The 14,523-nt window shown below is 44.9% G+C and overlaps 1 protein-coding gene across 3 annotated transcripts in view; it reads left to right on the forward strand.

The window, feature by feature from the left end:
• LOC126988740 (protein eyes shut-like) overlaps positions 1 to 14,523 on the forward strand; it is a 65,408-nt gene that overhangs the window by 8,803 nt on the left and 42,082 nt on the right. For all 3 annotated transcript variants that reach the window (XM_050847110.1, XM_050847111.1, XM_050847112.1), the window contains exons 2-3: positions 12,141 to 12,269; positions 13,595 to 13,746. In XM_050847110.1, coding sequence (XP_050703067.1) covers positions 12,148 to 12,269; positions 13,595 to 13,746 — 274 coding nt within the window. In that variant the 5' untranslated portion in view covers positions 12,141 to 12,147. The remainder of the gene's footprint in view (positions 1 to 12,140; positions 12,270 to 13,594; positions 13,747 to 14,523) is intronic.

The following is a 14,523-nucleotide window of genomic DNA, read 5'->3' on the forward strand; positions in this document are numbered from 1 at the left end:
GAAGAGAGAGGTGGAAAGGGAGGGGAAGAGGAAGGAAGGGAGGGGTGGAAGGGAGAGGAGGACGGGGAGGGAAGGGAGTGTGGGGAGGAAAGGGATGGGGAGGAAGAAGAAGGAAGGAAGGGGAGGGGAAGAGGAAGGACGGGAGGGGAAGAGGAAGGACAGGAAGGAGGGGAAGAGGAAGGAAGGGAGGGAAGAGGAAGGAAGGGAGGGAAGGGGAAGGGAGGGAGGGGAAGAGGAAGGAAGGAAGGGAGGGGAAGAGGAAAGAAGGGAGAGAAGGGGAAGGAAGGGAGGGAAGGGGAAGGAAGAGAGGGAAGGGGAAGGAAGGGAGGGAAGAGGAAGGAAGGGAGGAAGGGAGTGAAGGGAAAGGAAGGGAGGGAAGGGGAAGGAAGGAGGGAAGGGGAAGGAAGGAGGAGGGGAAGAGGAAGGACGGAAGGAGGGGAAGAGGAAGGAAGGAGGGGAAGAGGAAGGAAGGGAGGGAAGAGGAAGGAAGGAGAGGTGGAAAGGAGGGGAAGAGGAAGGGAGTGAGGGGAGGAAAGGATGGGAGGAAGAAGAAGGAAGGAAGGGAGGGGAAGAGGAAAGAAGGAAGGGAGGGAAAGAGGAAGGAATGGAGGGGAAGAGAAAGGAAGGGAGGGGAGGGGAAGAGGAAGGACGGGAGGGGAAGAGAAAGGAGGGGAGGGGAAGAGGAAGGACGGGAGGGGAAGAGGAAGGACGGGAGGTGAGGGAAAGAGGAAGGAAGGGAGGGGAGGAAGGAGGGAAGGAACATCTTGGTGGAGTAGAGGGGAAGGAGGAGGAAGAAGGAAGAAGGAAGGAAAGGAGAGGAACCACAGAGGAAGGGAGGGGTAAGGGGAGGAAGGGAGGGGCGGAAGGGAGAGAGGAGGAAGGGAGAGAAGAGGAAGGGAGGGAAATCTTGGCCATGGATCTTGGAGGACTGTAGAAGGGAAGGGAGGGAGGGAGGGGAGAGGGGGAAGGGAGGGAAGGGGTGCAGGGGAAGGGAGAAGGGGGGGAACATCTGACTGGCGTAGAGGGGGAGAGAGAGAAGGAGAGGAAGAAGGGAGAGAAGGAAGGAACGAAGGGGAGGAAGAGAGAGAGGGGAGGGAACATCTTGCCGGCGTAGAGGGGGGGGGAAGGAAGAGGGAGGGAGAGGGGAGGAAAGGGAGGGAGGGGAGGAAGAGGAGCAGGGAGAGGAAGGGAGAAAGAATGGTTGGGAATATAAGTAAATAACGACGTTTTTGTTGAGAACACACACACACACACACACACACACACACACACACACACACACACACAGACGTACTTAATCTTTTCCATATATTTTTTTTTCCTCTCTGATCCCTTCCTCTCTTCTCCCTTTTCCTCTTCCTCTTGTGTTTTGTTGTTTTTGTTTTCTTGTTCTCGTTATTCTCTATTTCCTTCCTCTTTTTCTCTCTCCTATCTTTCCTTTCATCTTCTCTTTCCTCTTTGGTCAGTTCTTTCCTATCTTTTCTCTCCTTCTTCTCTCTCTCTTTCATCTCTTTTCATCTTTCTCTTTGGTCATTTCTTTCCCTGCCCTTTCCTTCTTCTTCCTATCCTTTCTCTCCTCTTCCCGCCTCTTTCCTCTCTCCTATCTCTCCTTTCATCTTCTCTTTCCTCTTTGGTCAGTTCTTTCCCTGCCCTTTCCTTCTTCTTCCTATCCTTTTCTCTCCTCTTCCCGCCTCTTTTCTCTCTCCTATCTCTCCTTTCATCTTCTCTTTCCTCTTTGGTCACTTCTTTCCCCTGCCCTTTCCTTCTCCTTCCTATCCTTTTCTCTCCTCTTTCCATCCCCTTTTTCTCTCTCCTATCTCTCCTTTCATCTTCTCTTTCCTCTTTGGTCATTTCTTTCCCCTGCCCTTTCCTTCTTCTTCCTATCCTTTTCTTTCCTCTTTCCACCCCTTTTCTCTCTCCTATCTTTCATTTTCTCTTTTCTCTTTTTCCTTCTTCTTCCTACCCTTTCTTTCCTCTTCCTACCCGTTCTTTCTTTACCTACCCCTTTCTTTCTGCTTCTCATCCTTCATTATTGTTATTATTACTATTATTACAAGACACAAATCAGATAGACTGGGGAGGGGTGCGGACATAATACAAGTAAGCTCCCTGTTCAGCAGTCCGCAAACACCAGAGACGCCGATAAAGAGAAAAGGAAGGTGAAAGTGAAAGAAGGAGAAAGAGGGCGAGATAATATACAGGATTACAGAAGGGGAGGGGGAGAGAGGTCAACTTGTGTGACTTGTTCCAGTAAAGTGCAGAAGCAGGCATAACATAAACGATTGTACATTCCTAAGAGGATGATCCAAGCAGTGTAGCCTCAGAATACACGTGGGTACATATACATTTGCGTGTCGCCTTGCATGGACGCACTGAAGAATGTGATACTGGTTCTAGATCGGCTCCCAAGAACACATGTTTTAAAAAGACTTCCGTAGGAGTTTTGAGCATTTCCAGGGGTAGTGTTATGACCCCGGTGGTAGTGTTATGACCCTGGTGGTAGTGTTATGACCCCGGTGGTAGTGTTATGACCCTGGTGGTAGTGACCCTGGTGGTAGTGTTATGACCCTGGTGGTAGTGTTGTGACCCTGGTGGTAGTGTTATGACCCTGGTGGTAGTGTTATGACCCTGGTGGTAGTGACCCTGGTGGTAGTGTTATGACCCCGGTGGTAGTGTTATGACCCTGGTGGTAGTGTTATGACCCTGGTGGTAGTGACCCTGGTGGTAGTGTTATGACCCTGGTGGTAGTGTTATGACCCTGGTGGTAGTGTTATGACCCTGGTGGTAGTGTTATGACCCTGGTGGTAGTGTTATGACCCTGGTGGTAGTGTTATGACCCTGGTGGTAGTGTTATGACCCTGGTGGTAGTGTTGTGACCCTGGTGGTAGTGTTATGACCCTGGTGGTAGTGTTATGACCCTGGTGGTAGTGACCCTGGTGGTAGTGACCCTGGTGGTAGTGTTATGTTATGAAGTATAAAGCCAAACTAACCGCGTAACTGTAAATAAATACTGATACGACATTTCAAAAATCTTGCGATAGTCTTGGTAAAGGTAGAGTTGGAGGCATATATGTTCAGCTGTGCGTGGATCCCTTTTGCTAATAATGTTGTGTGTGATGATATCTCCCAGTGGATCCCTTCATCTAAACCAGACGTTCCCAACCAGGGGACCATGGACCCCTGGAAGAATTTCAAGGGTTCCATAGATATTCTGATTATCTTTAAATTTATTGTATTGGAATTAGGAGACATGCGGTTCGGAACAAAACTCATGCTACGCTACACAATCCTTAAAACTGAATGCTTGAATGTTAGAATTGCTCTACATTAGCTAACGGTACCAGGGGTGTCAAACTCACGGCCCGCGGGACAAATTTGGCCCTTGGGATGGTCATGAGTGGCCCGCTTAACCTATTTCGTTGTAGGGGTCCACAAAACGACTGGAAAAGGGAGAACGGGGTAAAACAAAGGTTGGGTACACTGATCTAAACAATTAATGTATCAGATTACGGTGCAGTGATTGGCGTGCCAAACTACGAATCCGCGGACTCAGGTTGAACACTGAAGAACCAAAACAAACAATACAGAAATTTTGGATGAAAGGAGAAAAGAGATGAGAAAAAAACATGAGACTCAGATAATTGAAGAACCAAAACACACAATACAGAAATTTTGGATGAAAGGAGAAAATAAAAAATAAATAAAAAAATAAAAAACAAGACCCTGATAATTACCGAAGCAAAACACACAATACAGAAATTTTGGATGAAAGGAGAAAAGGAAAAAGAAAAAAAAGAAAAAAACACGAGACTGATAATTCAAGAACCAAAACAAACAATACAGAAATTTTGGATGAAAAGAGAAAAGGAAAAATAAAAAAACACGAGACCTTGATATTTGAAGAAGCAAAACGAACAATACAGAAATTTTGGATGGAAAGAGAAAAGAAAAAAAAGAAAAAAACACGAGACCTTGATATTTGAAGAACCAAAACAAACAATACAGAAATTTTGAATGAAAAGAGAAAAGGAAAAAGAAAAAAACACGAGACCTTGATATTTGAAGAACCAAAACAAACAATACAGAAATTTTGGATGAAAGGAGAAAAGGAAAAAGAAAAAAACACGAGACCCTAATATTTGAAACAAAACAAACAATACAGAAATTTTGGATGAAAGGAGAAAAGAAATGAGAAAAAATTGAGACTCAGATAATTGAAGAACCAAAACACACAATACAGAAATTTTGGATGGAAGGAGAAAAGGAATAAGAAAAAAAAGAAAAAACACGAGACTGATAATTCAAGAAGCAAAACAAACAATACAGAAATTTTGGATGAAAAGAGAAAAGGAAAAATAAAAAAAACACGAGACCTTGATATTTGAAGAAGCAAAACAAACAATACAGAAATTTTGGATGAAAAGAGAAAAGGAAAAATAAAAAAACACGAGACCTTGATATTTGAAGAACCAAAACAAACAATACAGAAATTTTGGATGAAAAGAGAAAAGGAAAAAGAAAAAAACACGAGACCTTGATATTTGAAGAAGCAAAACAAACAATACAGAAATTTTGGATGAAAGGAGAAAAGGAAAAAGAAAAAAAAGAAAAAACACGAGACTGATAATTCAAGAACCAAAACAAACAATACAGAAATTTTGGATGAAAAGAGAAAAGGAAAAAGAAAAAAACACGAGACCTTGATATTTGAAGAACCAAAACACACAATACAGAAATTTTGGATGAAAGGAGAAAAGGAATAAGAAATAAATAAAAAAATCAAAAAAACACGTGACCCAGATAATGAAGGGCTGCATCAGGGAAGGTCGTTACAAAAGCAAAACTTCCGACCTTGAACTTAACCCCTTAGATGTGGATTTCCTACAAGAAGACATCACCAAGCTACAGAAGTGGAACAAAAAGTGGCTGCTACAATTAGTGAGCAAAAATGTGAGCTCATGCATCTTGGGAGGGGAAATCCAGCACACCAATACCACATGGGAAACACTCCACTATCCACCACAGAGGCTGAGAAAGACCTGGGAGGATATGTTACCAAGCTACCAGTGAAGGATCCACCACAGAGGCAGAGAAAGACCTGGGAGGATATGTATCCACCACAGAGGCAGAGAAAGACCTGGTACCAGTGAAGGGATATCCAGCACACCAATACCACATGGGAAACACTCCACTATCCACCACAGAGGCAGAGAAAGACCTGGGAGGATATGTTACCAAGCTACCAGTGAAGGGATATCCAGCACACCAATACCACATGGGAAACACTCCACTATCCACCACAGAGGCAGAGAAAGACCTGGGAGGATATGTTACCAAGCTACCAGTGAAGGGATATCCAGCACACCAATACCACATGGGAAACACTCCACTATCCACCACAGAGGCAGAGAAAGACCTGGGAGCATATGTTACCAGGCTACCAGTGAAGGCGAAATCCGTGCCAGTCGCAGCGGACGGGTTATAAATGAACTGAGCTGGGTTCGAATCTCGGTCTGGGAAGTCGATGAACAGCCCATCCAGTTCATCCTCCTTTTAGGGCTGGTCGATAACTGGTCACCTGGGGAAACCTTCTACACTCTAGCAAGATCTCCCTCTCCTCCCTTCTCTCCTTTCCTTCCCTCCCTCCCTTCCTTCCCCCTTCTCTTTTCCCTTCTATTAATGCAAGATGTTCCTCTCCTCCCTGTGCCCTTTCCTCCCCTTCTCTCCCTACCTCCCCTTCTCTCCCTACCTCCCCTTCTCTCCCTACCTCCCCTTCTCTCCCTACCTCCCCTTCTCTCCCTTCCTCCCTTCTCTCCCTCCCTTCCCCCTCTCTTTTCCCCTCTATTCCTGCAAGATGTTCCTCCCCTCCCTGCTTCCTTTCCTCCCCTTCTCTCCCTACCTCCCCTTCTCTCCCTTTCTCTCCCTTCTCTCCCTCCCTTCCCCCTTCTCTTTTCCCCTCTATTAATGCAAGATGTCCCTCCCCTCACCTCCCTCCCTCCCTCCTGAGAAAAGCAAACTGTGGTAAGTCGGATATCTTACTGGCCGCGTCCTAACATAATGAAGCCAATGTGACGGGGATGAACACCGAGGCCAGGCGCATCTTAGCATATCCCCTAAAGTGTTCGAAAAGCAGACAGTTCACCGCACTCCCTATCAAATTATCTTTCCCGCAGTGGCTCAGTGATAGCATAGTCCCTCCCTTGGCCCGAGCAATTACTGGGGTCTTACCTGGATATTTCTGACCACCAGCCCCGGGGGAGACGGCGTGGGGGAGGCAGGGGAGGAGAAAAGCACTGGGGGGTGGAGGAGGGCAGCTGTGCGGGGAAGGAAAATAGGACAACAGCAACGATGATAAATAATGGGCGAGAGAGAGAGAGAGAGAGAGAGAGAGAGAGAGAGAGAGAGAGAGAGAGAGAGAGAGAGAGAGAGAACGGGAACGACAGAGAGAGAGAGAGAGAGAGAGAGAGAGAGAGAGAGAGAGAGAGAGAGAGAGAGAGAGAGAGAGAGAGAGAGAGAGAGAGAGAGAGAGAGAGAGAGAGAGAGAGAGAGAGAGAGAGAGAGAGAGAGAGAGAGAGAGAGAGAGAGAGAGAGAGAGAGAGAGAGATGACAGTTCTTTAATTAAACGTAAGTTAAACGACATCAAACGACCACCAGGGACTCACATCTCTGCCTCAGCTTGTATTAATAGGTTAGGTTAGGTTAGGTCAGGTAAGGTTAGGTTGGTTAGGTTAGGTTAGGTAAGGTTAGGTTAGGTTAGGTCAGGTAAGGTTAGGTCAGGTTAGGTCAGGTTAGGTTAGGTTAGGTTAGGTTAGGTTAGGTTAGGTCAGGTTAGGTTAGGTTAGGTTAGGTTAGGTTAGGTTAGTTTAGTTCAGGTAAGGTTAGGTCAGGTAAGGTTAGGTTAGGTTAGGTTAGGTTAGGTTAGGTTAGGTTAGGTTAGGTTAGGTTGGTTAGGTTAGGTTAGCTTGGTTAGGTTAGGTTAGGTTAGGTCAGGTTAGGTTAGTTCAGGTAAGGTAAGGTTAGGTTAGGTTAGGTTAGGTTGGTTAGGTTAGGTCAGGTCAGGTCAGGTCAGGTTAGGTTAGGAAGTGGCGGCCGAGTTTGTTTTTAAATTCATCCATTGTGTTACTTTGAGCCGCTGAAAGAGAGAGCTTACTCCATTATCGCGCTGCAGCATCGATGAAAAAGAATCTGGTGCAGTCTTTTTTTTTTTTTTTTTTACAAGGGGAAAGAGAAGGGGGAAAGAAGGAAGGGAGGGAGGGGAGGAGAGGAGGGAGGTGAGGAAGGGGAACAGGGAGGGGAGGAACATCTTGCATTAAAAGAGGAGTATATTTATTAGCTCTTTTGTGATATTTCCCGTTCAAGACGTGCCATCACTCATAAACTGTTTGGATTTGCTCACATTAACAAAGCCATTGAGTATTATGAAACAGCCACTCAGCTTTCCTCGGAGGCGACGTTTCCCAAAAGACAACATGTGAAAAGATGGCAATTTTTCCTCGTAAGATTTGTTGCGCAAAGATTATCTATGTTGTAATTTAGTAATCAGTGTCCTTCCCACGGCAGGAAGACCAACACTATGGCGCATATCCAAAGTGAGGTCTGACTAAACTATTAATTAATGGAGGTTGGAGAGTTGGAAAGTTTCGTTTAGTCGGCGCAACATCTGTGGTCATATGCCGGAGAGAGACAGGAGGGGAAAGGAATTATAGGAGAAGGGAACAGACCCCAGGAGACGGGACACATCCCCTGATTAATACCTGGTACCCATTCACTGCTAGGTATCGGAAAAGCCGCCCAAATTTTTCAACTCCACCCGGAAATCGATCCCAGGCTCTCTCGGTTGTGAGCCGAGTGTGCTAACCACTGCACCACAAAGCCCCCTAATTAATGGAGGTAGTACATCTTTATTGTCGAATGAGAAGTTCCTTTTAATGAAGCCCATGCGCTGCTTCTGTGCATTACTGGGGGAAAAAAGAGAAACGATGTAAGCTTGACGCCGAGATCTTTATCAGTGTGTGGTTTTGAGTTTCACGTCACATGTTTGACCTCTCTTTTGGACACTGTAATCTTTTTAGGAGCAGCAAGTATCGGGCTTTTTTATTATTGTTTTATTATTTTGTGCCCTTGAGCTGTCTCCTTTGCTGTAAAAAAATAAAAAAACGAACTTCCTATTCTTAATTTCAAGATAAAGCATATTCTATATCAAAGGTCATCTTCCCCTCACCAAACCAAGCTGAATTTCTGTACATACTTGGAGTCTTTCTTTGCCTGTCGTTGTCTGAGGGGCCCAAATCACCAGTCTCTCGTCAGCAAAGTTTGTAATGAAGTAAATGATTCCAGTCATTCCAAATTTGAAGTAATTAATGAATATTATGAAAATGGGTAGGCGGTGGCTGAGTGGTAGCGTGCTGGGCCCACATTCACCGCGTGATGGACGCATCTCCTCCCTCCTCCCGAAATTGACCTCTTTGACCTCCTCCGACCTCCGAAATTGACCTCGAAATTAACCTCTCTTGACCTCTCCTCCGAAATTGACCTCTTTGACCTCTCCGAAATTGACCTCTTTGACCTCCTCCCAAAATTGACCTCTCTTTTGTCCTCCTCCGAAATTGACCTCTGTCCTCTCCTGAAATTGACCTCTTTTGACCTCTCCTCCCGAAATTGACCTCTTTTGACCTCTCCTCCCGAAATTGACCTCTTTTGTCCTCTCCTCCCGAAATTGACCTCTTTGACCTCCTCCGAAATTGACCTCTTTTGGCATCTCCTCCCGAAATTGACCTCTCTTGTGACCTCTCCTCCCGAAATTGACCTCTCTTTTTGTCCTCTCCTCCCGAAATTGACCTCTCTTTTGACCTCTCCTCCCGAAATTGACCTCTCTTTTGACCTCTCCTCCCGAAATTGACCTCTTTTGACCTCTCCTCCCGAAATTGACCTCTCTTTTGACCTCTCCTCCCGAAATTGACCTCTCTTTTGTCCTCTCCTCCCGAAATTGACCTCTCTTTTGACCTCTCCTCCCGAAATTGACCTCTCTTTTGACCTCTCCTCCCGAAATTGACCTCTCTTTTGACCTCTCCTCCCGAAATTGACCTCTCTTTTGACCTCTCCTCCCGAAATTGATCTCTCTTTTGACCTCTCCTCCCTTTGACCTCTCCTCCTGAAATTGACCTCTCTTTTGTCCTCTCCTTCCGAAATTGACCTCTGTTTTGACCTCTTCTCCCGAAATTGACCTCTCTTTTGACCTCTCCTCCCGAAATTGACCTCTCTTTTGACCTCTCCTCCCGAAATTGACCTCTCTTTTGACCTCTCCTCCCGAAATTGACCTCTCTTTTGACCTCTCCTCCCGAAATTGACCTCTCTTTTGACCTCTCCTCCCGAAATTGACCTCTCTTTTGACCTCTCCTCCCGAAATTGACCTCTCTTTTGACCTCTCCTCCTGATATTGACCTCTCTTTTGTCCTCTCCTCCCGATATTGACCTCTCTTTTGTCCTCTCCTCCCGAAATTGACCTCTCTTTTGACCTCTCCTCCCGATATTGACCTCTCTTTTATCCTCTCCTCCCGAAATTGACCTCTCTTTTGACCTCTCCTCCCGAAATTGACCTCTCTTTTGACCTCTCCTCCCGAAAATGACCTCTCTTTTGACCTCTCCTCCCGAAATTGATCTCTCTTTTGACCTCTCCTCCCGAAATTGATCTCTCTTTTGACCTCTCCTCCCGAAATTGACCTCTCTTTTGACCTCTCCCGAAATTGACCTCTCTTTTGACCTCTCCTCCTGAAATTGACCTCTTTTGACCTCTCCTCCCGAAATTGACCTCTCTTTTGACTTCTCCTCCCGAAATTGACCTCTCTTTTGGCCACTCTTCTAAACTCATTTTTTATAGGGTCAGTGATTAGCGGACTTCTTTTTTTTTTCTTTTTTTTTTTTTTCTTTTTTGCCTTTGAGCCGCTCCTCTTACTGTAGAAAAATACATATGAGTACACACATAAGGCAATATACATAGCTACACACTAATACACATATAGCTCAATCGTTCTCATGTAACGTTAGATAATTCGTTATTTTTTCAGTGTCAAACGGATGCAGTATTTTCTCAGATATAAAATTAGTTAAACTCAATTTCCCGTCTGTTCCATGAATTAGGTGTAGCAAAGAAGGGTCGTCCTCTCATCTTTTCCTATTCTTGTTTCTGTATTACGAGATGAACTATTTAAGGAAATCCTGAATCAGCTTCATAACCACTTTTATTCAGCCCCATCGCTTCTTGGTCCTTGGGTTCCTTCACTTGAGGTTTTAATAGAATGCATGAAATGATAATGTACAACTAAGTCTGGGTTCTAATTTTTCCGTCTAACTTCATAACGATTAATTTTGCATGCTACGGTTCCTTTTTTATATATATTTTTCTTGTGTCTGTATTACGAGTTGAACTATTTAAGGAAATCCTGCATCCACGAACTGATATCCTTCATTCATCCCCATCGCTTCTTGGTCCTTGGGTTCCTTCACTTGAGGTTTTAATAGAATCCTTGAAATGATAATGTACAACTAAGTCTGAGTTCTAATTTTTCCGTCTAACTTCATAACGATTAATATTGCATGCCACGGTTTCCTTTTATATATTTTTTTTTCTTGTTTCTGTATTACAAGTTGAACTATCTAAGGAAATCCTGCATCCACGAACTGACATCCTTCATTCAGCCCCATCGATTCTTGGTCCTTGGGTTCCTTCACTTGAGGTTTTAATAGAATGCTTGAAATGATAATGTACAATTCTCTAAGTCTGGGTTCTAATTTTTCCGTCTAACTCCATAACGATTAATTTTGCATGCTATGGTTTCCTTTTTTTTATTTATTGTTCTTGTTTCTGTATATTACAAGTTGAACTATCTAAGGAAATCCTGAATCCACGAACTAACATCCTTCATTCAGCCCCATCGCTTCTTGGTCCTTGGGTTCCTTCACTTGAGGTTTTAATAGAATGCTTGAAATGATAATGTACAAATCTCTTAAGTCTGGGTTCTAATTTTTCCATCTAACTCCATAACGATTAATTTTGCATGCTACGGTTTCCTTTTATATATATATTTTTCTTGTTTCTGTATTACGAGTTGAACTATCTAAGGAAATCCTGCATCCACGAACTGACATCCTTCATTCACCCCCATCGATTCTTTGTCCTTGGGTTCCTTTACTTGATTAATCGGGGTTTAATGAGGGTATTTTCATGTTCATAGTGCAGAAGAAGGGTCAAGCTACCACGAGGGTCATAAAACTACCCCTGGAAATGCGTACAACTCCTACGAAAGTCCTGTCGAATGTGTGTGTGTTCTTGGATGCCGAAATGTCTAAGAATAAGGAGATTAATCGGGGTTTAATGAGGGTATTTTCATGTTCATAGTGCAGAAGAAGGGTCAAGCTACCACGAGGGTCATAAAACTGCCCCTGGAAATGTATACAACTCCTACGAAAGTCCTGTCGAATGTGTGTGTGTTCTTGGACGCCGAAATGTCTAAGAATAAGGAGATTAATCGGGGTTTAATGAGGGTATTTTCATGTTCATAGTGCAGAAGAAGGGTCAAGCTACCACGAGGGTCATAAAACTACCCCTGGAAATGTGTACAACTCCTACGAAAGTCCTGTCGAATGTGTGTGTGTTCTTGGACGCCGAAATGTCTAAGAATAAGGAGATTAATCGGAGCTTAATGAGGGTATTTTCATGTTCATAGTGCAGAAGAAGGGTCAAGCTATCACGAGAGTCATAAAACTACCCCTGGAAATGCGTACAGCTCCTACGAAAGTCCTGTCCGAAATGTCTAATAGAATATGGTCGACATTTTTAAACGTTTCCGAATCTCACATCAACTATTTCCAAATGCCAAAAAGGAGATTAATCGTGTGTTAATGAGTCTTTATTCAGGTTCATGGTATAGAGGATTAGTCAAACTACCACCAGGGTCATAAAACTACCACTGAAAATGCCCACAACTCTTACGAAAGCTTTTTTTCTACAGCAGAGGAGTCCGTTCAAGGGCATAAAAAAAGGTTACAAATGTGAAGAAAAAAAGCCTAATATGACCCCAGAAACCGGAAGATACGATGCGCTGAGTACGATATTATGGTGACCCTGATTGTTGTGTTGCCAGGTGCAGGATGTCCACCGCGGCCATGGTAGTGGTGGTGGCGGCGACTGTGGGCGTGGCTGAGGTGGAGGCGGGCGTGGCGTGCATAAGGAACCCCTGCAACAACGGCGTGTGTGTCGACAACCTCAACAGGTGAGAGATAGATAGATAGATAGATAGATAGAGAGAGAGAGAGAGAGAGAGAGAGAGAGAGAGAGAGAGAGAGAGAGAGAGAGAGAGAGAGAGAGAGAGAGTTAGAAGAGTTAAAATCTTTTGCAGTAAAGAGAGAGAGAGAGAGAGAGAGAGAGAGAGAGAGAGCACTACTCCTATAGAGAGAGAGAGAGAGAGAGAGAGAGAGTTAATTCCGGGTGCGGAGGTGTCTTGATTGTCCTTTCTTGAAATAATAGATAATCCTTTTATTAGTCTTATTATATCCACCTTCAGATTTATGAACTCATTTAATAAGTAACCTAGGCGGTGATCATCCAAGAGGCTGAGGATGTTCCAAGAGCCCATACGCCGGGCCCTACGAAGATTGATTAACCATGGGCCGGGTTCTGAGGCCGGGCCCCATATAGGCACTCAGGCCGCCCTTAACCCTATACGTTCCGACTTGAGATTTGAACAACAATAAGAACACTAAGATCAAACACGGACTAAAGGTTCCGTAGACTTTGCCTTTCACCCAGCATAGAATAGAGAACGTAGAGTCTCTGCAAAAAAGAGGCCGGTTACACAGGCGCGCTCATGCACTCTCAACCCCACCTTACCGGCAGGATCACTCGAGGCGAGTGCATCGAATGAACCCACCGTGTGCTGGGGCTCCCCTGCAAAGCTGCCCCCGAGCTATACTTATTGTTTTGTCGTTAGCTGGGTTAAGAGTTTTACAGGGCGGGGTTGCAGGGCCCACCCCTACCACTCATAATCAGGAATTGTACTGACTGCTGGCCATGGGCAAGAATACAGAACCCCTGAGGGGATAAATCTCCCGGCCACTAGGGAGGACTTCAACTCCAATGTAGTGAGGAAAAAAGTTGATGGAACAGCAGTGGCTGAATGGTTAACGTGCGGGCTCCGCGTCCAGAAGGACGCGGGCCCGAATCCCGCCCGCCGCCGCAAGCCGGGATTTTTTGGTCACCGCCGAGTGGCCTAAGACTGATAATCAGGATATAGCGAAGGATGTTACAGTACTAAACAAACTCAATCCAGCGACCACCGAATGTTAAATAAAGGGAAAGGCGCCAATGAGCAGTGGCAGACGCAGCTAGCATAAGAAGGCACACGAATAACCATTACAATTATCATTACTAAAAGAGGCCAATCAGGTAGAGAGGGAGGAATACGGACACTATAAGCAGCGCCTTCAGCAGCCCCAAAACACCTGATACACCGTGAAAGAGAAAAGAAAGTGAAAGCGATGAAAGAGATGGACAAATGGCATACGTATAAACCTCTTCTCTCTTCCTTCCACCTTGCAGTAGTTCGTTCCATTGCTTCTGCGAGGACGGGTTTACGGGGCTGCTGTGTCAAACCAACTGGGACGACTGCTGGTCCGCCCCCTGCCTCAACGGGGCCACCTGCACGGACCTGGTGGCCGACCTCGCCTGCATCTGTCCCCCGGGGTACACAGGTGAGTCTTGGCGTCACAGTGAAGATGGCGGTGAAGGTGGCAGGAAGGGAAATGAAGTAGAAGGATATGATAGGCGGCGAACGGATCATGAGCCTCGTAGATGGGGATGTATGTGTGGCCGCACCGTTGAGTTGTCGTAGTTGTAGTAATTGCCGTTATTGTCATTGTCGTTGTTGTTATTGTTGTTGTGTCGTGAAGTTTGGGGGTGTTCTAATTCTTGAAAAACATGGGAAATTAATTTATTCGGGAGACTAACACCTGATTTTTTAAACGTCTTATGAATTTTTAAACAACAATATGGCTAATCTATCTTTATTTATTTTTTCAAGGCGTGTTTAGTTAATTTTGTTGATTTCTTTTAATATCACTGTTTACGGCTGAGTTTATAATATGTCAACTTACACTAAGAAAATCCAACGCTTCTAACTAACTCCGTCCTCAAAATAGAATTGAAAAGACAAACTATATAGCAACATAACTGCTAATAAATAACTAACACGGCGTTTGAAAAATACAGTTTAAGTATTTTTCTCAGCATACCGTCCGGGATTCGAACCTGGGCCCGCGAAACACGAGACATGCATTCAAATAGCGTCTTCCATTTAGCGTAACCCGTTTCTGGGTCGCGATCTGTAGAGTCCCTCATAGAGTCCCGACAACCTAAGATTTGGACGACATTATTGGCCCTGTGTTTTCGCCGCGCTTTTCAAACACTAGCACTAGCGTCCAAATCTTAGGCTGTCGGGACTCTATCTATCAAGGGACTCTACAGATCAC

The sequence above is a fragment of the Eriocheir sinensis genome, chromosome 70 (assembly GCF_024679095.1).
Source record: "Eriocheir sinensis breed Jianghai 21 chromosome 70, ASM2467909v1, whole genome shotgun sequence".
Classification (NCBI taxonomy): Eukaryota; Metazoa; Arthropoda; class Malacostraca; order Decapoda; family Varunidae; genus Eriocheir; species Eriocheir sinensis.